This window comes from Chiloscyllium plagiosum, unplaced genomic scaffold, assembly GCF_037043375.1.
Source record: "Chiloscyllium plagiosum isolate Xiang-an unplaced genomic scaffold, Cpla_swu_hap1 HiC_scaffold_48, whole genome shotgun sequence".
In the NCBI taxonomy this organism is placed as follows: Eukaryota; Metazoa; Chordata; class Chondrichthyes; order Orectolobiformes; family Hemiscylliidae; genus Chiloscyllium; species Chiloscyllium plagiosum.
The window spans coordinates 9,323,681-9,350,739 of record NW_028270186.1 but is presented as its reverse complement, the minus strand read 5'-3'; the positions used below and the strand labels follow the sequence as shown (position 1 = coordinate 9,350,739).

General features: G+C 40.3%; 1 protein-coding gene across 1 annotated transcript; it reads left to right on the top strand.

Annotated features, from left to right (window-relative positions):
- On the top strand, positions 1-27,059 carry LOC122543073 (BCL2/adenovirus E1B 19 kDa protein-interacting protein 3-like). The gene is made up of 6 exons (XM_043681296.2): positions 1-188; positions 8,936-9,116; positions 10,947-11,028; positions 13,390-13,496; positions 14,338-14,487; positions 21,206-27,059. Exons 1-6 carry the CDS (start codon positions 143-145, stop codon positions 21,252-21,254), a joined length of 615 nt encoding a protein of 204 aa, XP_043537231.2. The 5' UTR covers positions 1-142; the 3' UTR covers positions 21,255-27,059.

The window sequence follows — 27,059 nt, the reverse complement described above, 5'->3', positions numbered from 1 at the left end:
GTCCGGCTGGGTGGGAGCGGCCGAAGGCTCGCGCAGGGGACCGTTGGAAAATTCAAACGGTCGGAGACGGCAAACGGCGCTCGGTCGGAGTGACGGCTGGCCGCCTGTAACAACAAAACTCTTCAAAACAAAAACCGAGAAAATGGCAGCGGCGCGACAGGCCAACGGCGAGGACGCTGGCCTGAACGGTGAGTTTCAAGAAGCACCCCCCCGCCCCCCCTCAAAGGTTGTATTTTACACAGTTTGTTCTGTTGTTACGTTTTTAACTTAACGCCTGTCGCCGGCACGGTTGCCGAATTATGACGAGGGAGACGGTTGAATTTAATTGATTTTTTTTTTGAGCCGGGACAGGTTTCCCGGAGAAAAACAACAAAAACACGACAGGCGGAAATGTCGCCCGGGTGAGTGACAGCGGCCTGAGTCAATGGGAGCTGTGGGCCCAGCCGAGGGAGGGAGGCGGCGCGGTGGCTCAGTGGTTAGCAATGCTGCCTCCCAGCGACAGGGACCCGGCTTCGGTTACTGCATCTCGGGCCGCCGCACTGTGTGTGTGGCGTCTCTGCACGGGTTTCTTATGGGTTTCCTCCCACAGTCCAAAGATGTGCAAGGCAGGTGGCTTGGCCATGACAAATTGCCCAGGGTTGGGGGATGTGTAGGTGAGGTGCATTAGTCAGGGGTAAATATAGGATAATAGGGTCGGGAGTGGGTCTGGGTGGGTTACTCTTCGGCAGGTCAACCTTTGTTGGCCCTCTGTCTGTACTGTAAGGGTCCTCTATGTCAGAGGAAGGGGTAGTGCGGAGCTGGACCTGCAAAAGGGAACAAGTAGATACCAACGTGGCATCAATAACTCAGCAAGCCTGACCGATGGTGTCCCCATCCTAGGATTTGCTTTTTCATTACGTGCTCAGGTAGGCCATTGTGACTGTGACAAAGAAACTTATACCCAAAGAACTCCATGAGTAAATGCACGAGTGAATCTCGATAGGAATCAATAGGGTTATCATATCCTCCATCTCTTCGTCCCTGAGCCAGATCACGGTGGCTGCACACTCAGCTTTGGGTCAGAGGATTCTGGGTTGTGACTGCATTGCAAAAATTAAAAGCGGGTGGTCCAGGCTGCTGCTCGCACTGAAAGACCGAAATAAAACAAGGTGTGTTCTTGGGCTTAATCTGTTTGTATCCCTATTTGAACAGAGCAGGGGATTTCTTGGCTACATTTCAACCGTCATGGTATGATGTTGCCATTTTGGGCAAGTTGGCAAATTCGAACGCTCATCAACTGAAACATTGTGTTTGGTTGAACAAGTACTTTTTGGAATGTGAATTACTTTCACACAATGTGACATATTTTTCATCCTCATTGGGGAGAAAGCGGGACAATGACCAATGTGGTTAAGAAACGTGTCAGTCATGATTGAATGGCAGAGCAAACTTGATGGGCTGAATAACCTAATTTCTCCCTCTGTCTTTATGGTCTTCTGACAAACCTGTGAAATGCAGCTGTGCTCAACTTCACCCTTAATCTGGAACTTTCAAGGTTGCTCATTTGGAATGAAATACTCTAATTTATAATTACTGGTATTACAATCAAGTGAAGTGATTTGTAATAAAGCTCATGAATTTTAATTTTTGCCAGTGTCCTGTTTCTGTACCATTAAAGTGCTAGAGACCTGGGTTTGATTCCCGCCTCAGGCGACTGACTGTGTGGAGTTTGCACATTCTCCCCGTGTCTGCGTGGGTTTCCTCCCACAGTCCAAAAATGTGCAAGTTAGGTGAATTGGCCATGCTAAATTGCCCGTAGTGTTAGGTGAAGGGGTAAATGTAGGGGAATGGGCCTGGGTGTGTTGCACTTTGGCGGGTCAGTGTGGACTTGTTGGACTGAAGGGCCTGTTTCCACACTGTAGGGAATCTAATCTAATCAGCAATCGGCGTCATTGTTGAGAGGCTGTGTGAAGCTCTTGCACGATAGAGATGTGCTCCAGAGCAGGCGCCAGTGAAATGCAGGCTCCCTCATTCTGAGCTGTTCGTAGCCACTGTCTCCTACTAATGACGATGCTTCTATACAAGACAAACACCTTCAAGTGCTTGGAAGATATTTTCCCCCACAGGAAACATTAGTTCAACAGAGACCGACTGTTTGAAACGGAACCTGTGATTTTAACAAATGTTTGGTGCAAAGAAAAACCAAGTATTGTTACCTCAGATAAACTGTGCAAGTGGCTTACCTTTTGGCTGAAGCCGTTGTTTAGCATTATGTTATTTTTAGCTTATTGTGCAAAGATGAATGTTGCAAAAGAAGCTGTAAGTTTCAGAAACTGAATTCATTTGTGAGAATAACACTTTAATGCCTCCCAAACCTTCAGAAATGTAGAGGGGCCAGTCAAGACAGGAAATGGAAAATCAGGCTCCCGACTGAGACGTGAACTTCTTTCAAACCAGTGATCACACAAAGAAATTTTATTGATCAGGTATCTGCTTTTCATGGATGAGAGGCAGAGAAAAAGAAGGCAGCTGTCATGAATGTAAAGTGTATACGTTAACATGTTTTGCTAACTTGTTAGATAGTGATCCTGTTCCTTTCTCAGGCATGATTGCTGTATTGGTGGTGTCCCTTAGTCAACAAGTCACAAACTACTTTGTGTCATTGAATGTAACGTTTTATGTTGGTAAGTTAGGTCACAAAGCTGGTCCTTTTTTTCTAAAAGCTGTTCTATTTCTCACGGTTTAAAATCACGCAGCACCAGGTTATAGTCAAACAGGTTTACTTGAAAGCATGAGCTTTCAGAGCGCTTCTCGTCCTTAATATAGTTGTGGAGTATAAGATTGTAAGATACAGAATTTATAGCAAAAAGTTGACAGTGTGATATTACTGAAATTATATATTGAAAATGACCAGGATTGTTTGTTCAATATGTAATTTCAGTTACCTCACACTGAACTTGTGCTATAAATTGTCTTACGATCTTATACTTCACAACCACCTGATGAAGGAGCAGTGCTCCAAAAGCTCGTGCTTCCAAATAAACCTGTTAGACTATAACCTGGTGTTGTGATTTTTAACTTTGTCCATCCGAGTCCAACACGGGCATCTCCAAACCATTTCTCAAGGATACTGTCCTTGGTTTTTTTTCAGAGGGGTTGTAAATCACTCTGGCTCTGAATTGACTGGTTTGGTACAGAAGTGAAAGGCCTTTTGTTTATTCGTAAACAGATGAGAGTTTAGGCCAAAGCTTTATGGTTTGAGAATTAATCTGTGGAAGTCGAGGGGGTGTGGCTAGCTCTCCAGCTGAGCAGTTCAGTTGAAACTTTATCTTGGAGTTCAGTAGTAGTCTGTGTGGAAACAGGCTGCTCGATTCTTCCCTTCTGCCCTTCTAACTTCGATCTGTTAGCCTTTGTTTCATTTATACTGTATAATGAGTTTGTTTATTGGAACTGTTGTGTATATTCAGAACATCATATTGAAGTCTAGTTTGGATAGACTGAGTTATGTAGGTGTTCTTTATTCTGTTGTTTCATTATGTAATTTTGTGTACAAATCTTTGTTCTAAAACCTGGTTGTCACCTAGCTAACTTACTCTGGGTAATTTTCACTATTCATTTCCCGAAACAAATTGCAAAGTTACTGTCTGAGCTTCCTGCTTAACAATGTTGGAGCAGTATGGCATGTAGCAGGAGAATCGACATTTCGGGCATAAGCCCTTCTTCAGGAATCCTGAAGAAGGGCTTGTGCCCGAAACGTTGATTCTCCTGCTCCTTGGATGCTGCCTGACCTGCTGCGCTTTTCCAGCAATACATTTTTCAGCTCTGACCTCCAGCATCTGCAGTCCTCACTTTCTCCCTGCAGTATGGCATGGTCCAGAACAGTTACGAAAGCTTCAGTGTAGAATTGTAAAATAATTAAAAATGCACCATGTAACTATACTACTCCGTATTCAAACCATTTATTCTTTGTGCGTGTTAACTTATGAGCCAGTTGCTTATATTGTATACTCTGTATTTTCTATATATATTTTGGTAGAGATAATAAATTGTGGCAAATTAAAAGCTGAATTACAATGTTGCACTGGGCAATAAGTTGGGAAATTTCATTGTTTCGAATCTGTTGTCTATGATGACAATGTTATTGTGCAACCACCTTCTGTATCTTCTGAACAACTTGCTTCATGAGCTTTAACAGGTAGTCAGACAGATTTTCATGTTGAAGTTAATTCTGATCGTGGCCTCAGCTGCACTTAGCTGACTGTTCGTTTGCTGAACCATTTGACTCCATTTATTGATGAAAAATGTATCTAACTCAGCCTTGACCCAGCATTCATTGCTTGATCTGAGGGAATTCTGAAGACTGACAACCCTTTCAGAAGAAATTGTGCCTCATTTCCAGTGTAAATGGGAAAATGTTTTTTAACCAGTTCACACTTGCAGATTCTCTGAGAGGATGCAACCTCTGGGCATTTACCTTTCGAGTCCCTTATGGATTTTGCATGTGGCAAGCGAAATCTCTTATCATTTGTTGAAGCGTCAAAGAGTGGACACCCAACCTGCTCAAATGTGACCCATAAGACAACTGTTGCATCCTTAAATCACTTGGGTAAGCCACCTCTGAATCGCTTCTAATTCAAGTGTATCCTTTCCTTAATTAAGGAAAACAAAGCTAGACAACAGTACTCAAGGTGTGGCTTTACATTGCCCTGCGCATTTGCACTAAGATTTATCAGCGATGATGTTCGATCCACCCTGCAATGTTGTGAAATTCCATTATTCTTCTTAACTGCTTGCTGTGCTTTGATGTTAGCTGTGTTTCATGGACAACGGTGCCATTGAAAGCTCTGAAATTAAACTTTCTGCAATGCATCGCCATTTAAATAAGGTTTATTTTAATTCCTCATGCCAAACTGGGCACACTGTTGGTAGCCTGTTTGCCTTTCTGTCTTTGTTTGTCAGTAAGCTTGGTTCCAAGACTCTGTCCCTTCATGCAAATCTTTAATATTTGCGGTAAATGCTTCATGTCCTCATGTGGATTCTGTGTTACTTGACTGGTTACAGCCAAAATGACCCATTTATGTTGACTCCCTTAATTCATTAATCCTCTTATTTCTCTATGTACCTCCTAATGGTTCCTCTTAACATATCAAACTAGTCAAATGAAGAAAGTCAAACATGCTTAGTTTTCACAAAGCCAAGTGGACTCTGCCTTGATAATTTCTAAAATCCCTGCCACTAGTTCATGAGAGAACGTTAGCAGTTTGTTTGCTATTTGCCTTTTCCTTTTTGGGAATTGAGAGTCTGGTTTCTTTCTTGACAGCTTATTTTAAATGGACTTCTGTTTTAAAAGTTGGTTGGAGTGTCTAGTCCTTAATCAAAATATCATGCATAATTAACAAAGATTTGTTTACATGATGTAATTCAGAATATGTCATCCCAAAACTTGACAGCTAATGGAAGTTTGACAGGTGAATAGAAAGCACCTCAAATCGTGTCATGATTGATACGTTTGATTTCTTGTTTGCAGACTTTCATATTTGTGTGCAAGTTAGCACAAGTTACCTTTCATTTGTCTACCTGCTAAGCAATTTTATAGATTAAAAAAAGACACCAACTGCATTGCATATAGCAACCAAAATAAGGCCCCAAGTAAGCAAGTTAAGCTTCACAACCCAACTTGGCTATTACCTAAGTAATGGTGGAATTGAGCTACAAGCAACAATGTCTGTCTGTGGGTGTCCAGGATTCGATCATTGTCCGCTGTGGTTATCTGGAGTTCTGATGCTGATGAATCCCTAAGTTGAATTCTTAGAGGATCTTCTGTCTTGTTAAGCTCATGGTGTGACGTCATGTAAGATGCCTCTGAAGTCACCAAGTCTGCAGGTTACTTTGGTACCGAGAATTAAAATACGTTGTTGTAAATTGAGCTTCCCTGTTCTTGTTATATTTGGTGTTGGTTGTCTGTCAGGAGCAGAGCGTGTCCTGTCATGAGTTTCTTCACCTCAGGACGTTGTTTCTGCTGGCATGTTTAATTTGCCATTTGTCACAAGGTAGCTAGTTATCAAGCAGGTATTGAAACAGTTCGTTCATCTCACCTTTTCCCCTGCAGTGATTAATTGGCATAATTCTTTGAGAAGTTGTAACAGGAATGCAGAGGACTGGGCTCATGGTAAGCTTGGTAGGGCAGATGAGAGAGATCTCTGGGTCTAGACGCATAGATCCTTGAAAGTTGACACCCAGGTTGATAGGGTTGTTAAGAAGGTGTGTGAGCTTGTATCGGTAGAGGGTTTGAGTTTCAGAACCATGAGGTTTGAGTTTCAGAACCATGTATGAAACTCTGGCAGTATTGCGTACAATTCTAGTCACATTATTGGAAGGATGTAGAAGCTTTGGAAAGGGTTCAGAGGAGATTTACTAAGATGTTGCCTGGTATGGAAGGGAGGTCTCCCAAGCAAAGACTAAGGGACTTGAGGTTGTTTTCGTTGGGGAAAAGAAGGTTGCAAGCCAACTTAGTTGAGATATATAAGATGATCAGAGGGTTAGGTAGGTTGGACAGTGAAAGCCATTTTCCTCGGATGTTGATGGCTTGCATGACGGGACAGAGCTTTAAATTGAGGGGTGATAGATATAGGACAGATAGGTTCTTTATTCAGAGTAGTAGGGGCATGGAATGCACTGCCTGCAACAGTAGTAGACTCGCTCACTTTAAAGGCATTTAAGTGGTCATTGGATAGGAGAATGGAATGGTGTAGGTTAGATGGGTTTCAGTTTGGTTTCACAGGGTGGCGCAACATTGAGGGTCGAAGGGCCTGTACTGCACTGTAATGTTCAATGTTTTGTCCTTCTATTTCAGGAAACAGTTTGTCGACAAAGAATAACTGCGGTTTCTTTCAGTCTATGAAGAGTAATTAAAGGTTTTAAAGTTGACGTCACAGTTGCTTGATCTGATTTAAACGAAACATTTTGAGTTGTGGATGGCAGAGCAGATTCTGCAAATGAGTCAAAACTGCTGAAGCAAATTGCTTTATTTTGCTATGTTGAGGTTAACAGGGGCCATAGATTTAAGTAATTTGCACTGTAAGTGATAGCTTTTGTCTTTACCCTTATTGACTAAGAAGGAGAAAGAAAAACATTGTGCATGTCTCTCAATATGCGAAGAGGGGGCTGATGCAAAGCAACATTTCTGGGCATTCTGTAATACCCTCCGTGGCAGAAAAATCATGAGAAGACTCCACTGAAACTTCTGGAATTTGGATCCTTTTAAATTTGGTTTATTCCCTTGGAGTAATTTTTATGTTGCTTATTTGCATTATTAGCAGTGAAAACTTGTGCATACGTTCGTTTAAAATTTGGTGGCCTTAGAAAGAAATTTAAGAGTTTGTAGCCAAAATGACAGGAAGCTAGTGTTGAGTGAACACAGGATTCTTAAAGGATTTTGGGATTGATTGGAGGGATTGAGGGCCTTTGTGAGACGATGGAGGCATGTTCATGCAAGGATGAAAATTTTAATTTTGAGTTGTGCAGAAATTGGAGTCATTGTTGGCCAGGGAAGGCTGAATGAATGGGCGAGGGATACGTGATGCTGCCTTTGGGCAGGAGAGTTTTGGACAAGCTCAAATGCATGGGTGAGAGGTGCAAGGTCAGCCAGGTAGGCATTGGCTGACGTCAGTTGACAGGTGGTCAAGAGAGACACGCAGATTTCAGGAGCTGAAGCTGAATTAGACTTGGAAAAGAAAGAGCATTGTACCTCTTTTTGCAAACTGCAGTGGATGCGTTTCGCCAGATTTTGACAATATCTGAAGTTACTTTCTTCTTCAATGTGATGCTCAAAAGTAAAAGACCATCTAAAGTAGGAACTGATAAATACCAAGTTGGATGAAGTCATAAAATCCCTCTGGTGTAGTTGGAGGTCATTTTGGTCCATAGAGTCTGCATCACCCTGTGAAGAGAATCCCACTCTGTCTTCATGAGTCCGCATTTACTATGGCTAATTGACCTGGTCTCACAGCTGTGTCCATGACAGGGTAAGATACTTTGCTAATCGAGCATACCTGTACATCTTTGGACAAAAGGAGGAAACCAATCCCACAGCAGATACCCATGCAGACCGTGGGAGAAAGTACAAACTCCACTTAGTTGCCTGAGGCTTGAATCAAACCCAGATCCCTGGTGTTATGAGGTAGCAATGTGGACCACTGTGCAACCATGCTGCCCATGACAAGTACAGGAAACCATTTTACTGTGTAAAACTAACCCTAATAGGAGTTGGTATTTTGAACAAGGGACAAAGTTGATTGACAAAGTATGATAATATGACTTTTAGAGGTATGTTTGGTTGAGTTTTTGAGGTTTGAGCCATCGGTGTTGAAGGAACTCCTCCAAGCCAGTAAACAGTTTGTGATGTCTTCCAAGTTTTCTTTCACATGTGGAACATTACAAGCAGCATAATTGAATGGAGTTAGATTCCCACAGAATTATGGTTTTAGTTTAGCTTTCAAAAGTTGCCACAGTTCTTTAAGTTGGCTGTGGAAGCTGTTAAATTTTTCTCAGACCTAAAAGCTGGAGTTCTCTCTGCTACCAGAATTGCATCTGAGACCCACTGTTATAGTGAATTTACCTTTCCGAAGGGTGTATTTATGGGAGGTTACTGTGCAGAACACGTAACGTTGAGAAGTTGAATAATCTTTTATTCTAAGTTGTCCAGCAGAGTTCAAGTTAAACCATTTCTTCACTTCATATTTTAACTGAAGACTAAGAATCAAGTGTGTTTAACTTGAAGCTGAGTAGCATGACCAATTGAAATACAAGTGAAAAACAGCACCTTACACTTGCCTTGAAATAAAATAAATGTTATGGTCTAGGCTGTCTCCTTGATATATCTGCAAGGGTTTTGGTCTGGTTCACAAGAAAAGGAGTATTAACTTACGATGTTATATGTGATTTCTTTGTGCTTTAGGCTCCTGGGTGGAATTGCAGTTGAAAAACAATGGGAATGATAATGGCACCAGCCGCACTGGAGGACTGGAGCATGTGCCCTCATCTTCCTCCATTCATAATGGAGACATGGAAAAAATACTTCTGGATGCTCAGCATGAATCGGGTCAGAGCAGTTCTCGAGGAAGCTCCCACTGTGATAGGTGAGAAATAGTTGAGAATTACATAGAAATAAGTGGTAATAACTTTGGATGGTTTTCTTCAATGTTTCACGTCGTTCTGTGACCAACTGAATACTCTGGAAGTCTTTGATTTTGTTTCAAGCTCCACTGGTTAATTCAGTTCACTTGGTTGCATGCTGTTTTCTTAGAAGGAAGTTCAGTTCATTGTGAGGTTTCCACTAACCCATGTCCGTCGAATATCCTAATTTGATCTTGGTTGTTCATCACTGGGAATTTTTGTGCAGTACTAAAAATGGAAATAAGGGGTATCTGATTTGTGACCAAATACCTTTCTCAGTTAACATGTCCTGTATAATGTCTGAAAATGGTCATAGAATCCCGACAGTGTGGAAAGAGACCATTCAGCCCATGAATTCTGCACTGATGCTCGCAAGAACACCTGACCCAGCCCCCCCCCACCATACCCTATGTCAGTGTCCCACATTTACCATGGCCAATCCACCTAACATGCACATTTTTGGACTGTGGTAGGAAACCAAAGCAACCAGGGTAAACCCACGCAGGCATGTGGAAAAAGTGCAAACTCTGCAGTCACCCAAGGCTGCAATCGAACCTGAGTCTGTGATGCTGACCATGGAGTCAGTCATCTGACTTCCAGTTTTTGGTGAGTTCAATTTTCTCAACTTAAGCATTGGAAAAATGGAAACTTGTGTCTTTGGCTCCATCACATTTCCTACCAACTCAGTTCCACTCCATAGTTGCTTTGTTGAGAATAAATGTCAGTCTAATAACGGCACAGTGGTCAGTGGCAAGAACTGCAGCCTCACAGCAATAGGGACTCAGATTCAATTCCAGCCTCGGGTGACTGTGTGGAGTTTGCACACTCTCCCCATGTCTGCGTGGGTTTCCTCTGGGTGCTCTGTTCCCTCCCACTGTCTAAAGATGTGCAGGTCAAGTGAATTGGCTGTGCTAAATTGCCCATCAGAAAGAAATGGGTCTGGGTGGGTTAGTCTTCGGAGGGTTGGTGTGGACTTGTGGGGCTAAATGGTCTGTTTCCACACTGTAGGAAATCTAATAAATTGAGTATTCAGAATTAGTGTCTCGTTGAAATTGAAATGAGTTTCTGATTCTGTTGCTTTTCCTTTGCAAGGATTATTTACATTGCCTCCATAATCTAATTGCCAGTGAGTTAAGTTGAATATTTTTGTATTGACTGAAGAGTGAAATTCATATTCCTGTTCATGAAAAGCTTGTGAACTCATTATTTTATTCCTTGTGGAAGATTTAACTGGAGCTTTTTTTACAACAGTCAAGTTTATGTAGAAGTAGTTCCTATTCAAAATGATTTTCATTTGACAAATTGTTTCAGTCATGTCAATGCCTTCCCTGTAACTATCACTATTCCACAAGCGTTTACTGTAATATATACATGACAAATGTAGGATGTAGAAAGGTATCCTTGTACTAATTCTGACATTTTGGGTGATGGTGTTGTGAAATTTCCACCCAGTGATTTTGTTGTCATTGAATTCTGACTTGCAGAAAATGAGTTGATCCTAATACCACTGCCTGAATTCATGTCACAGAAAGATCATTGGAATTATTGAGCTGAGGTTTGTTCTTTTGGATCATGAGGTGAATGTTTTCAAAAGTGACAGTTGTAATGGCTTGCTGGTAGGCTTCTCAGATCAAATGACTCAACAATGTTTTAGACACTATCCTGGCTTCAATACATTTACCAGATGGCTTTTGCACTTTGTATGTATTACCCTCTTGATGTTCACAAGTCTTTTAACATTTGTTGCACGAAGTATGAATTGATTTTAACTGTCAAAATGTTCAATTTTGTAGCCAATCCCGCCCCCAAACACCTCAGATGGCTCAAGCAATCTTCGAACTAGAGCTGCAGCGGAACAGAGACAGCAGCTCTCAGGTATCTTGCTGTTGTACAATGGTCTGTTCAATTAATTTCTGCAAAATAAAACTGCTGTCAAAATAACCCTTTGAATATGGTAAAATTTGAGAAGCACTTCACCAGGAATTTATTCACCCAAGTGTTGGTACCAGGTCACGTGAGATATTAGCGCACCTGTCCAAATGCTTCAATCAGATGTACATTATGAATGACAAGTGAAGAGAGGGGGAGACAGAGAGAGAGATCACCATGTATTTACAGGGAATTCCACAGCTTGATATTGATGTAAATGAAGACTCTGATTGCTATTATGTTTGGTTGTTTGGCCTCACTTGACAGAAACGTGAGGCATGGAGAGACAAAGGTGTGAGTAAAGGGAGAATGCGACAATCGAGATAGAGGCACGGAATAAGATGAACAGGCAAGATTAAGAGCAACATAGAAGACTGGACTTAGAAAATAATGACAACAGGAGTAGGCAATTCAGTCCATCATGTCTAATTTGAGTGATATTTATTAGGCCCCAAAATGGTGAAAATACTTGGCTGAATGAGGATAGGTGCACAGCAGGTTACAAAAGGCAAATGTATTCTCTCAGGAAATGACAATAAATAAGAAGAGAATAGAGTGAGAACACAAAGGTAAAACAGATTAAAAAAAACAAAAAAACCTTGGAACTCGAGTGGATGTTGTCTGCTGTTTGAGTAAAAAAAAACTTCCATTCCGACTCATTCCTCCATTCCGAATCTCTCTCCTCTTTCAGGGGTCTGATGTTCTAATTGTTTGTTCAGAATAAAGTAATTCGTAATGGTTTGAAGGGTGGTGGAGAGCAGGCAGGCTAGTTGACGCCAAGATGAGATCAGCCATGATTGTATCAAACGATGGAGCAGGCATGAGGGCACCTTGCCCTTTGATCTGAATATGCGCCTATTTCTTCATTGTTGCATTCTCACTTTCAAATTTTAATTCTCTATGTTTCATGATTGGGTCAATAACCTGTTCCTTTGTTTTTGACATACAGGTGAGGAAAAGAATGAGGCCAGAACTAAATCAATGTCATGCTGTTTTGTTTTTGGACTTTTCACATTGTTGATTTGCATCATATATTGTCACTTAGATATTGCTGTGAAATCAGTTCAGGGATAAGATCTTATGTCAAGACAGGTAAAGAAAATAGAAAGAATGAATGAATGTTTGACTAATTGCAGTTGCTTGTTTTAATACAATTTAGTTTATCGCACACGCAGTGTATGAGTTAAAAATGGAAGTGTTTAACTGACAGTTACAGGCTTTCTCTCCTCACTTAAACGTAGTGACCATGACTTAAAGTTGACTGGAACAAACTGCATGGATCTGATACAGCATTTTCTAGAATAGATTAAAAATGAACTGAAATGCTGAATCAGTTGTGTCCTTGCCTCAGAAGTTGCGTGCAAATATTTGAAGCTTGGTTTTAATTTGCTTTCAGCATTCACACAAGAGCATTCATGAAACATGAGTTATGTGGTCTGTAAGGGTGTGGTTCCATCTGTACAACATGTTATCAGCTCATGCATGGACTGAAAAACTTGATACTTGAATTCCTCCCCATTGAAATGCATGAAACAGAAAAGGACATGTTGGTTATTTCAAGAAAGCTGCTGCACCTGTTGCAAAACTGACTGTGGTGAATTTGTGGAATTGTTCATTGCAGAAAATTGGGTCCTTGACTGTGTTCCTGGCTGATTTTTAATCGTGACAAGATTTAGGGTTATGGTTGTGTTGAGGTCGGAAAGTGGAATTAATAATTAATCAATTTGCCATGGTCTCTTTAAATTGCTGCTTCTCTTAAAACTTGGGGTTTTAAAATGTCAGAAATTGCAGTTAACCATTTTGGCAGGAAGAATGAATCAGAAGCAGACGACTTAAGCAGGTGAGCTTGTCGAGTTCTCCAATGAACAGGGACTTGTTTGTCCTGGTGAGTTGCAAGATTTTAGTGTGCATGTATAATAAGTAAAAAGGAAAATTTATTGTATGTTACTGTGTATTGTGAAGTGAATTGAATGCATCAGTGAAGAGGTATGCTTGAGATTTTCACCTTATTGGTGAGACCACTGCAGGAAGCCTGTGTGAAATGTGGTTTCAGAGAATAAATGTGAAAAATAAACATAATTCTAAGGTGACTGTGAACTGGACCTTCACAACCTCATTTGACATGTTGTGCGAACCTCTGAGGTGATGTTATTGGTTATTCCTTATCTTGAGTAAACCCAACTCTGTCGCCTAGAGTTGCACTTAATTTCTTGAAAAAGTTTATCATTGAAAACTGAGGCTGAGTGTTAAAAGCTTGTCTTGCACATTTGGGATGTGACAAAAGTTACTCTTGAGCTTTCTTTCTAGTCTGAAGATGATTGTTTGGAAAGAGACCAAGAAGAAGAAATCATGATCAAAAGGAGCGCCGAATGGATATCTGACTGGTCAAGTCGACCTGAAAACATTCCACCAAAGTGAGTGTTGGTTTATCTGTTGTGAAAGAAGTCTGTGGTGTCCTAATCAGCTAAATTTGCTGATGAGCGAAATTTATATGGACTATGGTTAAAACATGTGCATGTGAGCTCAGAATGTGTTCGTGTTACATGAATTGGGTTTCCTGAATCTGCCTTGCACCATCAGAATCTTGAAAAACGAATTAAGAAAGGCACTAGTACTTGTTTTGAAGCTGAATTTGTTGATGTGAGAGGTGGGTGGAGCAAGTACCTTCTCTGTGAATTTTGCTCACCTGCAATTGGATAAGAACAGATTGGTTAACCAATGTCAACATTTAATGGTAGTTTTATGAAAATATGAGCAATGCAGGAAATTCTTTGCAAAGGAGACCAGGCAAATTTCTGCCGATTCTAATAGTGACATGATTTAAAGAGGGAGAACTGTGGCATCTAAATTGCAAGTAACTTTTAAAAACCCTGATGTCATGTACCAATCTGTGTCTGATTTCCTGGGTGAAAAGCAAAATGATGAATATGGAGTCCATCCACCAGCACCTGCAAAGAGCAAAGCTAAGCTCACATGTCTCAAAGGTTAACTTCAAAAAGCAAGCTGCTGTTTGGTTTCTTTCACTTGTCCCTATCAATTTGTTTCCAGACGTGCAACCACCTTTCCTTGTGTTACTTTTTCATGAAGTACACTTGGATTTTTGCCTGGTAAAGGCCCACGTTGAAGTTAATTTTGTTGTCAGTGTGTTTTATGAGTGGTGGAATGAAATAGTTTATTTTGAGTTCTGTGGTTACATGTAATATTCACAGAACACTCTTTATTTACAGTATTGTTTCTTTGTGATTCTTCCACCAGGGAGTTTCATTTCAAACATCCAAAACATTCAGTTACTCTCAGTATGAGAAAGACTGGAGCATTGAAGAAAGGTGGCGTATTTTCAGCTGAATTTCTGAAGATTTTCTTTCCATCTTTGCTGCTATCTCATATTTTGGCTCTTGGCCTCGGGTAGGTGTTTATTCCCTTGTTCTGAAGACTTTTTTGAATATGGTGACCCCTTGTTAATTCAGAATAATGCTGTTATGCTTATTCAGTCAGACAGGAATATTTCGATGTTCACAAACTCTGATATTCTTGTAACCTTAGCTTTTGATCCCTGCTGTGGGTGAAGTTATAGAGTCATAGAGATGTACAGCATAGAAACAGACCCTTCGGTCCAACCTGTCCATGCCGACTAGATATCCCAACCCAATCTCGTCCCACCTGCCAGCACCCGGCCCATATCCCTCCAAACCCTTCCAATTCATATACCCATCCGAATGCCTCTTAAATGTTGCAATTATACCAGCATCCACCACTTCCTCTGGCAGCTCATTCCATACACGTACTATCCTTTGTGTGAAAAAGTTGCCCCTTAGGTCTCTTTTATATCTTCCCTTCTCACCCTAAACCTATGCCGTCTAGTTCTGGACTCCCCAACCCCAGGGAAAAGACTTTGTCTATTTACCCTATTCATGCCCCTCATGACTTTGTAAACCTCTATAAGGTCACCCCTCAGCCTCCGATGCTCCAGGGAAAACAGCCTCTCTGCTTCCTCAGGCAGCTGAGGAAATTTTGGCATGACGGCGAATAACCTTGCCAACTTACTTAGGTGCACCATCGAGAGCATTCTGTCTGGATGTATCACTACCTGGTATGGCAACTGTACCATTCAAGATTGGAGACGGTTACAAAACGTGGTGAACTCAGCCCAGACGATCACAAAGGCTAACCTCCCATCTATAAAATCCATCTACAAGACCTGTTGTCAAAGAAAGACCACCAGCATTCTCAAAGATTCATTTCACCCTTCAATGCTTTTATACAACCTCTCCCATTGGGGAGAAATGTACAGAAGCCTGAACATAGACACCAGCCAGTTTCGTAACAGTTTCTTCCCTACTGTTATTAGAATACTGAATGGACTCTCAAACTCTTAACCTTCATCTGTACCTGTGATTTTGTTTTTGCCTGTGTTTACCTATTATTTACTTCAGTTCTGATCCTAAAGAGAAAACTGGCTTGATGGACCACAAATTTCAGTTTGGAAATTTGTTTGCTGTGACGGTCAGTAACTGAAAATAGTTGTGTTCGCATGCAAGTGTTTTTGTGACAAATGTTCCAAAGTTGTTGCACAGAAGTGATAAATTAGAAACAAGGCCATTTATTGGGCAATTTTCCCAGTGAAATCCTTTCTAGATAGTTTGGCTGTTATCTTCATGGTTTAATCTGTTCCTCAACTGACGAGCATTTCCTTGGAGCAGGTTTCTGCACTTTCATGAGATGATGTTCCGTGAGTGTTACTTTGAGATAGAGACAGACTAACTCACTGACATTTGCTCCCAGAGCCAGAACTAAAATGAAATCCTTCGTCCAACCTGTGTGTTGCATCACTGACGTAGTGTGCTTGAAATAAAGCTTCATTGTTCTGAGGGTTGTCCAAAAAATGAAGCCTTTTGAAGAAATGCACAGGATTTCCCAACTTAGCTGTTGTTTAGATCCAAGTTGACAAAGCATGATCCAGGCTTTTTTACCCTGCAACTTCCTTGACCTAATGTTCCAATGAAAGGCATCCTTATCCAGAAGGACGTTCCACATATCTGATAAAGGATTTTGCTCAATTCTCTTTGAGCAATGCTGAGCCATCCTTCCATTTTTGACAGCTGTTTTATCAAGCAGGCAGACGACATTCCATTTTCAGAGCAGTCAGCTGCTATATTGTGAAATTTAAAGTTACTGAAAGCCACTGGGAGCTGGTGTCAAACCAAAACTTTGCAAGCTAAATGTGATGTTTGGGTGCTGAGAAAGTAGGTGCCCGGTAGGTGAGGGGATAAGGTGTCAGATGAGTAGGGAACCACTTGGGAGTGGGTATGCTGCGAATGGATACCAGGTGGATCGGGGATAAAGCGTGATGTTTGTTGAATATCAAAGTACAAGATGACAAGGTGTGTTTGGGTTGGTTGGAGTGTTTGGGAGAAATCTGGTCTTGTGTGAGCTGGAGTGTGTCTGACCTGGTTAAGGTGGCAGAGTTGGGGGAAGGTGAATTGCATCGGGTTCATCAGTCTTCAGTGGGGAGTGGTTGTTTTGTGTTGGGTTGTGCGTAGTTGGGGCGGTGACGTTGTGTTGCATCGGGTCTAGGAGTTGGGTCAGTTTTGGTTGCCTTAGGTGGTGTTGGTGGGGGAAAGGGAGTCCAGACACATTGGGTCCTATCCTCTGTGATAAGGGGAGGATGGTAAGGTTAGGTCCAGCTGGGGCAAGGGTCCATGTGGGGAGTGTTCTGTGTGTGATCTGGGGGAAATATAGGTTGGGGTTTGTTTTGCAGTTACAAGTCAGTTAAACTATGCATTTCAAAGTCTGACTTTTCCTGAGTAACTAATTTGAATTTCATTGAAACCCTTCAAACTCTTAACTTTAAATGGAGATTTTGGGAGTACTCCAGCTGGAGTGGAATTACCCAGTGGAAAATTCAATTCCCCAGGGCAATTTATTGAGTGTGTTCAGATTGTAACTCGGCGGGGTTCCCATGAGTAACGGCTAGCTGCTCTGGCATCATGACTGTTAGCCCAGTGAAAATTGTTGGCACGATTGAGTGCAAATAAATAATAGAATCTAGTTTCGGGTCAACAGTTATGAACTATCAGAAGAAGATACTAACTTATAAACCCCATTAGGCACACAAGGACAGACACAAAAGTCATCTATGATATGTTTGTAGGAAAAGGCTGGGAAGCACTTCAGTGGTCCATGTCCACAGGGTTTGCTAACATCATCCTTTTGCTGATCAGGTAAGTGCTGCTTGATCTTGCTTCTCCAGGTAGTTGTCATTGATTTGCAAGAGGTGCATGGTTGTTGGTTCATTGTTTTACGCTGAGAGGGGTCTCTGATTTGAAAGTTGCAGCTGATGAGAAATAAACTATCTGAAGGTCTGAGATTTGTTTTTGCAGGGCAAAAGTAGTTCCTCCTCCTCCAGAGGTTCTGATGATTTGTGTCAAAATATTCGCACCCCCAAACACACCCTAAGCTGGTCACTTGCTTGTGAGCAAATGACAGCTCTTGGTGTACAGGAAGCCTTTGTTCTATGGACTCGTGATCAGTTTGAATGACAGTCAGCTAGCTAGTAGCAGAAGCTCCATGTGTACGCAGCCTCTGGTTCTATTTTGTCTGTGACTAGGCTTTCCCCGCTGCACAGTGCTTGAAGTGGGTATCAATCAACTTGCCTTTAAACAGTACAGTTGTCTTTCTATGAATGTTGTCATTTTTAGCAGTCTTGTTCACATTTCTGTCCACAATCAATAATTTGAAACATAAGTAATCGTCTGCACACATGTCTACTTGGACTGGTAAAGCAGCTTCAGCCTTGCTAGTGCTGATGGCCTGGAAATGCCAAAATGTGCCTGTCTTAGTGCTGGTGTGGATATTTTCTTTGAAGTGGACCTGTCTGTGTGGTCACATCTCTTTAATTAGTCATTACTTCAGGTATTATTTTGCATATAAACCAGTAATCACATGACTTCTTGGAAAGGCTATTTTGACCCAATAAGAGGGACAAAAGGACTCTTGACTATGCAAAAAGGAAGTTACCTTTTACAAAGTTGAAAATATAATCATTTCATTTGTTAAATTCCAGATTTCCAAATAATAAATTAAGCATGGAGCACACTCCACAGCAGGTGGTATGGGTTTCAACATGTTGCTGATCTTGTATTAGTGTTGTTTCATTTTTGGGTGAATATTCAGGGAAATGCTTCATTTACAATGTAGCATATCTCATGGAATAACTGTAAATAGCCTGCTCAAATGACATAAAATATAGTTTCCTGCCCGAGCATCATTAGTTGATTTCCAGAAATACAGTGGAAACCCTGAAATTTACCAGCCTTCCTCATTCTGTGGTTGGACCAAACTGGCTAATTGTTTTTCATGTGAATCTAATATTGTATGATTTTCCAATCTTGCTGGGGGCTCTCATCTTAGTTGGCTGATGATAATCGTGCCTCTACTCCATTATCTTGACTCTGTCATTGTCTTCCACCTGATATACCTAGCACATCTGCTCTTTGAGCTAAAGATTACATTGGAAATCCTGTTTTTCAAAATTGGAGCAGTTTCTCTCAACCATGCCATTGATTTGTTGTGGGACTTGGTTCATGTAATTTTTGTCAATTTGTCTTTGGTCTTGGCAAACAGTGCCGAAACCCTAGTTCCTGTGGTGAGTGATTGATTGTCCAAGGTCAAATTTGGGCCTGGAAAATCTGAGCTGATCATGTCTTGTTCAACGGTAAGATAGTTAAATGCAGCGTTTACCAAAAGCAAAAATGAAAAACAAGCGCAACACCCTGTTAAACTTGTGTGACACTTTAGACTTGACATGCTGGCCATCCTGTGACCTCTTCTATCGAGTTTGACAGTTATAAACCATGTCAGAGATCTTAGCATAGCCCACATATTCAGAGTTGAATTGAAACTGTTCAATATCATGCAACAAAAAAGTTGTCAAGAAAGATTATGAAAATAATTTATGTAGCCAGAGTTAATGTTAGTTTTCTCAAGTTGATTTTGTTGGGAAACTGATGAATTTAAAATTGGCAATTATTTTTATTTCAGCATGTGGTAAACATTTGACTGAAAATGTGGCAAATTCCACTCAAGTAAAATGTGTAATCAACATAACAAAATGTCTGAAGCGCAACATTTTTAAAACTGCTTTCAGTCGCATGGCGCATTTGCTTTTAGGCTAATTATATATTATTGTGGATTAAGAATTGACCATAGGTGCATCACCATGATCCAGAGGTAGCTTTGATAATATCAGGCCTCATAATTTGAGAGCATTTCATACCAACTGCTTTGCTGTCATTAAGATAGTCAGCTAAATGCCATGTCCTCAATGCATTTCAAAGTTGCTCAATTTTCTCTTAGTCTTGGATTTGTGAGGACCTGCCATCTGAACTGCTGCTTCATCCCTGCAGCTGTTTATCTGCTGACAGTGGATATGTCCATACAGTGCCTCACTTTAATGGATATTAATTAGGGCTGATTGAGATGGATCAGGTTGTAGACTTGACAGTAGATTGTTGTTTTATTTTGTAATTATACTGTTTCTACCCTTTGTGTACAGTTGCCGTGAAGCACTGAATTTAAATAATTATTTTGTCTTTGTGCACAATCTATGATGCTGTGTCATCAGAGCAGCAGCTTTGGGAAATGCAGACCTGAACTAGCAAATCTGCAGGCAGCCAGCATAATAGAATAGAATGAAAAATACTTTGTGCCGTTCATATTGGTGAAAAGTGATGAGAATTGTTGATGCAATTCGTAATCATGGTTAGTCTTTTTTTATCATGTACGACCCATGAACAGCTGTTAATGGTCTTGGTGATTTGGTGAGTTCGAACATGTGTATTACCTACAGAACTTGCCAATATTTAAGATACATACTGTGACCATTTTATCTTGGCTTCTTGTTCGGGTTTGAAATTAAATATTTCCAAAGAAGCAGGCCTGGAGTCTGATTTCTGAAGGATATCAGATGTCATCTGCAATTGGACATTATTCTCTGGTTATGAGGAACTGAGAGTAAAGGTACAACAGCAAGGTGCAGTAGGGTGGTACAGTGGTTAGTGCTGCTGCCTCATAGCACCACAGAACTTGGTTCGATACCATCCTTGACTGTGTGTAGTTCCCACATTCTCCCCAAGTTTGCATTGGTTTCCTCCGGTTTCCACATGCAGCCCAAAGATGCGCAAGTTAGGTTGATTAACCATGTGGGGTCATGGCAACATGCTGGGCTTGAGGGGGGTCTTGGTGGGAAGCTCTTCATTGTGTTGCAGACGAAAGGTCTGCTTCCATGCTGTACCTCGCTATGACTGTGTGACTTGATAGGCTGAATGGTGTCTGCACTGTAGTGATTGGAATCTATGATTCTAAGCTCTTGTTGTAAACTCAGCTGTGGCACATTGTTCAGGTAGAGCAGCAGGAATCATCTTCGTATTTTAAACTTGACATGAGAGTGATAAATTTCAACAGTGAGTGGAACACAAGCATAGAGGACTGTTGCATTTGCCAGGCAGAAAGGAATACAAACCTAAATAAGACATAAGTTACTAGTTTGAATAAAATGTCATTCGAACTAGTGTAATGTTGTTTTGACAGACCATGTTTTGAACTCCTTTATGTCTTTGTACAAGTGAAGGTGTGCATGACACATTGGCTGCATTTAATAGCTTCTTACCATTTTATTTATCCCATTGTGTGAATATCAAACGTGAGCTGGATATATCCATAGGAGGGCATAGCTGAGATTGCGCGCTCAGCAGGGATTGAATTGCATGATTAGTTATACCTTAGCTTGGCACATCTATCATGTGTTTCGCACTGCCAACATTTGGATGATTTCAGTTTTTGAATTTCATGCTTAAAAACTCCAGGAGGAAAATCTGGAGTGCAGGAAAAATTGTTGGCATCAACAACCTTTTAGTTTTAAACAGAGTTCCATGACTTTATTTGGTGAGTAATGTACAACTGGAATTCAACTAACACGTCTCCATGGGGTTTCTAATTTATTTAGTAAAAAATAATTGCACTCATTGACATCAATTCTTAAAATCAATTAAAACCATGTCATTTTTATCATGCAAGCTTGAGTTTCATGTGACAAAGTTTCCTAATTTGAGCCCTTTTGTTTCAGAATCTACATTGGAAAAAGGCTGACAACGTCTTCATCAAGCACATTCTGAGATCCAGAATCACAGTTATACATGGCTTGTGAAATTATGTGGCTGCTCCATTAGTACTTTAGAATTGGAGGAAGAAAGAAACCCACTTCAAGCACAAGACATCCTATTCCAATATGTTTTCCCTTTGAAGGAACTGCTTGGTCACCTGAGCACAGACTTGGCCGAACATTGTTTGCCGTGAATTTGGGACTTCTTGAGCTCTGTGTACTATGTGACAGCAGCCGAATTTGTTTCAATTAATAGTTTGCTTCACCAACAAACACTCATTCAAGGAGCAGTCCCACTACTTGGATCAAATTGCGAAATCTATGCGGTTAACACAAAGTACCAGTGGGGATGGGTGGGAATCCTTTTTTCAGCCTTATTGAATCAACAAAGCTTAGAAGGAATGGAGTCTTCTGTTTGCGATTCACCATCTCTTTGGCAAGAGAAAGCATTTAATCTGACATCAACAAAACTGAAATAACATGCTGCTGTTTGGAACAGTGACAGGTGGATTTGTTTTTAGATTGTAACAATAAACATTATTTGATTGTTAATCTTTTCTTAAATTTGACATTTCCCTCCACCCCTGATGAGAAATTACTTTTCATACCATCCTCGAATGTTCACGTCCTCCAAGCCAGGATGGTTGGCATGTAGTTGGACTCTGATTATGCTTCTCTGAGCAAAGTTGTTTCTTCTTGGTTGTTTTTTGGTGTTGAATTGGGAACCAGTGTTTGACCATCCTTTACATTTCCAAAGATAGTGCTAAGATTATGTGCGACGTGCTTTTCATGTCACACGTAATCTTAGCAGCAATCTTTTTGATCCTAGTGTGTTGCTATAAACTCCCAAGAATGTTCAGAATGTGCAGAAGTCATCATCTCATTTCAGCTTCACCTTGTCTTGCTACTAGGTGCTGTAGCATTCTAACGAAGATTAAGCTTATTCAGCCCAGACTGTTAATTGTATGAAGAACAAAGATCTGAATTTTCAGCCATCCAAAAGGAATTATGCAGACCAGAGGAGAATTTGCTGTTCACTCTGGATCTCCTGAAATGCAATCATGTTAGTCAATCTTGGACGAGATGTGGGAAGTATCTAGTGAAACCAATTTGCCATCTTTGTTTTTGTTCTAGTCCTTTAATAGGAAGGAGATTGGTACATTGAAAACACCATTTCAGTAACCTTTTTAGGTTTGAGTTTGTTGCTTTTGGCGCAATGCACTTTGGAAATTCTGTTCAGGGAATGCATATTTGTGAACTGAAAGAAGTTTAAGATAGCTTGGCTTTTTGTGTCTGGTATCTGAGATCATGTTCAGTTTATTTGATGGGATTAATAGGTTATGGTGAGAAGGATCTCATCCCTGACTTTTAATGTGTATGACATGCAATTGCCTGAATGTCTTTACTCGATTCACAGTCTTGCTCAGACCATCATGTTGGCGAAAACCAGGCAAATAGCTAGAGAGGCATTAGAAGACTGCAACAATGGAGACCAAGCTCCACTGTGCACCTGAAGCAAGGCTTGATGCTCACACGATCGTGAAAAGTTTTCCATTTCCCAGCTTGAATATATCACTTTGGAAACTTTGCTCATGAAGGCATCAAATGAAGTGACAGCTTTGAGATTGAGATGTAGAAGTGATGCTGTATTGCACACAAGAAAATGTACTTGGGTGCAATTTTGTCTTTCACGAAACTGTTGAAAATGCTCCTGATTTTGTACAGTTCCTGATAACTCAACGTTGAAACAGAATTGCTTAAAGATCATTGAAAAATGTACTGGATTGAAACTGTTTTTGAGGGGACAGAATCTTCATCAATTTGCCTGCTTGTAGTCAAGAAAAGATTGTTGCATATGGAGCATGTATTCTTTTCTGGACACATCCCAGCTCTTCTGATCACCCAGTTTACTCACTTCACTTGAAGGGAAGCCATGGGCAGTCCCAGAAATAACTATTCGTTCAACTTGTGGAAACGTGACTTTAAAGGATCATGTTTTAGAAGGTCAATCCAATTGTCTCCCAATTAAGAGTGGATGTTGTTACATTTTGAACATGAGTGCAACAAACATCTTAAAACCTGATCTGGAGAACAGCTGTTTGGATGGACCTGAAAAATAAAATGCACACTTGCACAATTGTATTTAGTGCATGCAGGCACCAAATTTTATGTTAAAAATATCAATTTAAAGCTCCTTTTGTTAAGTTTGCAATTGGGTCAGGATTTGCAAGGTGCATCTGTTCAATGCATTTGAGTCAAAATGATTATTGGTACTCTTGGTATGCAAATTTATGTAAAAAGTATTTCATAACCATTTTTGTGCCATTAAACTCATGAATACAAGTCTGTATTCTTTGCAAATCTCTACCTCAATCTCAAATTAGTTGTCATTTAAACAACTTAATTCATGCACTTAAAGCAGCAAAATATCAAGGGAGAATTGATGGCTGAATGGTATTATTGATAGACTATTAATCCATGATCCAGATAATGTTCTGGGGGCCCAAGTTCGAACACCTCAAGTGCAGAAAGTGGGAATTGAATTCAAGCAAGAAATCTTCTGTCTAATGACCACAAAAACATGTTGGATTGTGATTTGCGAATGTGCTTTGGAGAAGGAAACAGCTGTTCTTTGCTTTTCTGGCTGGTGTGGATCTCGGGACTTGATTGATTCTGAGATGGGCAATAAAAGCTTAATTGGCCAGTGATATGCACATCCTGTCAATGAATTTAAAAAAAAAAATGACGGTGGAACTCCCGGCTTTTTTGAGTATGGAGTAGAATTCTGATTTGCTTGAAGGAAACTGCATGAAGCCTTTTCAAGATAAGTGTCTTTGCTGTGCACTAATTGAATGGTTCCAAGAACTCTTTCAAGGGTAAAGGAAAAGCTTGAAACTTATGATTTGAAAATGTTTCCTTCTCATGCACGTTCATGACAAGCAGTCCTTGCACAAATATGAGCCTCTATTGAGAAGTGGTATGGTGACTTAAGACAGCTTGTTTGGCTTTTCGAATGATGCACCTTTCAGCCAGGATTACTGATAAACATCACATATGGACGCTTGTCTTATTGCTCCCCATTTGAGGGTATTGGTCATGCTTCAGCTCCTACTTTGCTGAGATCAGCTGAGTTCATTTAGACCACAGCATTGAAATCTCCATATCACTCGACACGCTTGTGTTCATTTCGCAATTAATCATATTCATGTCTGAAGACTGGATAACAAGTTGAATGATATGTACTTTTTGAAGCAATACTTGACAGTGCTGCATTTGAGTATTAGAATTTGTGATTAGTTTTTAATAATTTTCATCTTTAAAGACAGAATATTCTTCATAATTAGATAACCTGGTTAAATTAATGAAGCTGCATTGGTGTGGTTAAGGTGGTCTGCTTGAAATTCATTGATTTTTTTTTCAACATTCTTTTGCTGCTCAGAATGAAACAAAAATATTGTCTCGGTTCAAACAATGTTGAACAACAGATGATTTTCTTGTTGCTGAAAAAACTGTAGCATAACCAAGTGTACAAATGGGGTTCCAGGCCCTGCTGCTTCGTACTGTACATTGTGTCATTAAATCGGAAACATGGATTGATAGACTATTAAGTTTGTGCTGTGCTTTGTGTTATCAAGTTCACAAAGTGAATGCAGGAGGTACTGGATTAGGAAAGCCATGCAGACCAACAACGTTCCAGGTTCAATATCAAATCTTTGGAAAGACAAGAACTGTTTGTAATTAACCCCTGGTGTTGAAAAGGACCAATATACGTCTCACATGCATGAAATGAGAATTGTGTGCACCAGTTGTGATCTGTGTTGAAATAATGCTTGTTTTGGAATTGGCTCAAGTTGCCATTTAAACATACATGCATATTGCTGAAAAGTAAAATCTTAGAACAAAGACTATCCAATAATCTAAAATGACTTTTGGAAAACAAATTGAATTAAAGAATGTATGTGATTTTATGAATTTGGGTCGAACAATTGAAAATGACTTTAGAAAGTCTGCATTGAGCTCCTGACTCAAGGGCTCCGGAATTAATGGCTCAAGGAATTAAGGGCTACGGGGAGAGTGCGGGTAAGTGGAGTTGAAATGCCCATCAGCCATGATTGATTGGCGGAGTGGACTCGATGGGCCAAATGGCCTTACTTCCGCTACTGTGTCTTATGGTCTTATGGACTTGATTATGTGAAGTCAGTTTTTGAGTAATGAGTTTTTTTAAATGCCTTTGACTTAATTTTAATGTGTTTCAATGTTTGCAAACAAGACTTGTTCTGAGAACTTTGCATTTAATTGGTTGGAAGCTGGGCCCATGCATGATTTATTTGAAACTAGTGTCTTGATTGTAGAAACTGTGTTGAAGATGATTGTCTCATAAAATTCCTCCATTGTCTTTGCTTTAGAGAATTTTCTTTGGCACTATCAGGATATTCCTGTATCCAAGCAGGAAGTCTGTTCTTTTAGTTCAGAGAGAGATGGAAGGAAAAACCTTTGTAAGGAAATAAACTTCCAGATAATATTTCCTTGTTGATGTTTAAGATTTTAACTGGGTTTTCAGAAATTGGTATATTTATGGTTTGAAGTCACTGTACATTTGAAGTTATCATTGTTTTTTGCCAGTTTTCCTCGGTTGTTTGTTGTCAGCCAAAATGGTGTATGATGTTGGATGTTGCAAGAATGGCCATTGCAAACTATGTTTCATGAGAAGGGTAGTAAGGCCAGGCAAGTTGAAACAGTTATTCAAGATGGTCTGTAGGATCCTTGGGTTGAAAAATAGAGGCATTTAATGTAAAAGCAAGGAAGTAATGCTACATGTCTACAAATCATTGGTCAGAGCGCATTTGGAGTATTGTATTCACATCTGGGCACCTTATTTAGACAAACATGTTGAAGACTTGAGAGGGTTGCAAAGGAAATACAGTCGAATGATAACATAGTGGGATTTTAGATTCAAGGCAAGATCAGAGAAATTGGGCTTCCTCTCCTTGGAGGAGATAAGATGAACAAGTAATTATTCAGAATTATGTACGTTTCAGAGAGTAAAGAACTGTTTCAGTTGGAGGTCACAATTTCAAGGTTGTTGGCAAGCCAGCTGGAAGTGACTGGATAAGAAACTTCATTCATCAGAGTTGTTAGGATTTGGAATTCGCTGCTTGCAGAAGTGGTTGAGGTCGTTGCTACAGGAGGTTTAAAAAAACCTGAATATATAGTTGAAGGTGTTAAATTTAGAGAGCTACACAGGTAGGACTGGCGATTGGGGTGAACTGGGAAAGTTTTTGGGAGTGCGTGCAGATACGATTGGCTGAATGGCCTCCTTTCCTGTAAAATGCAATAATTCCACCAGAAAAATTGAAAGCTTTTCACCTGTGCTGTAAAATGTAAAAACAATAGAAATTTTAAGTCTTCTGTGATGAGCATCTCCATATACCAAACAAAGCATACAATAATGAGAATGTTTCTCTTTTGAATTGACCCAGGAAATGGTCAGGTTGACGACAGTCATATGTTTGACCACAAACCTGATTTTGTGCAATTGAAACAGTTGAAGTGCAATCACCAGTAGAGGTCACTACAGAGTTGAGGCTGTGAAGGCATCAAGTTTCTCTCACTGCTTCTAAGACTGGCTAATGTGGTTTAGTGGATTTTAACTATCCTGAATCCTGACAGTTGCTCAGAGTGGCTGGTGACAGAATCCTCTTCCTCCTCTGAAATATGTAGTCACTAAGTATGATCTCTGTCTTGATTTGTGATATCCTTGTTACAAGTAATGAATGGTGACTTAAATATTTGAAAATAAAATATTTCCACAGCTCTT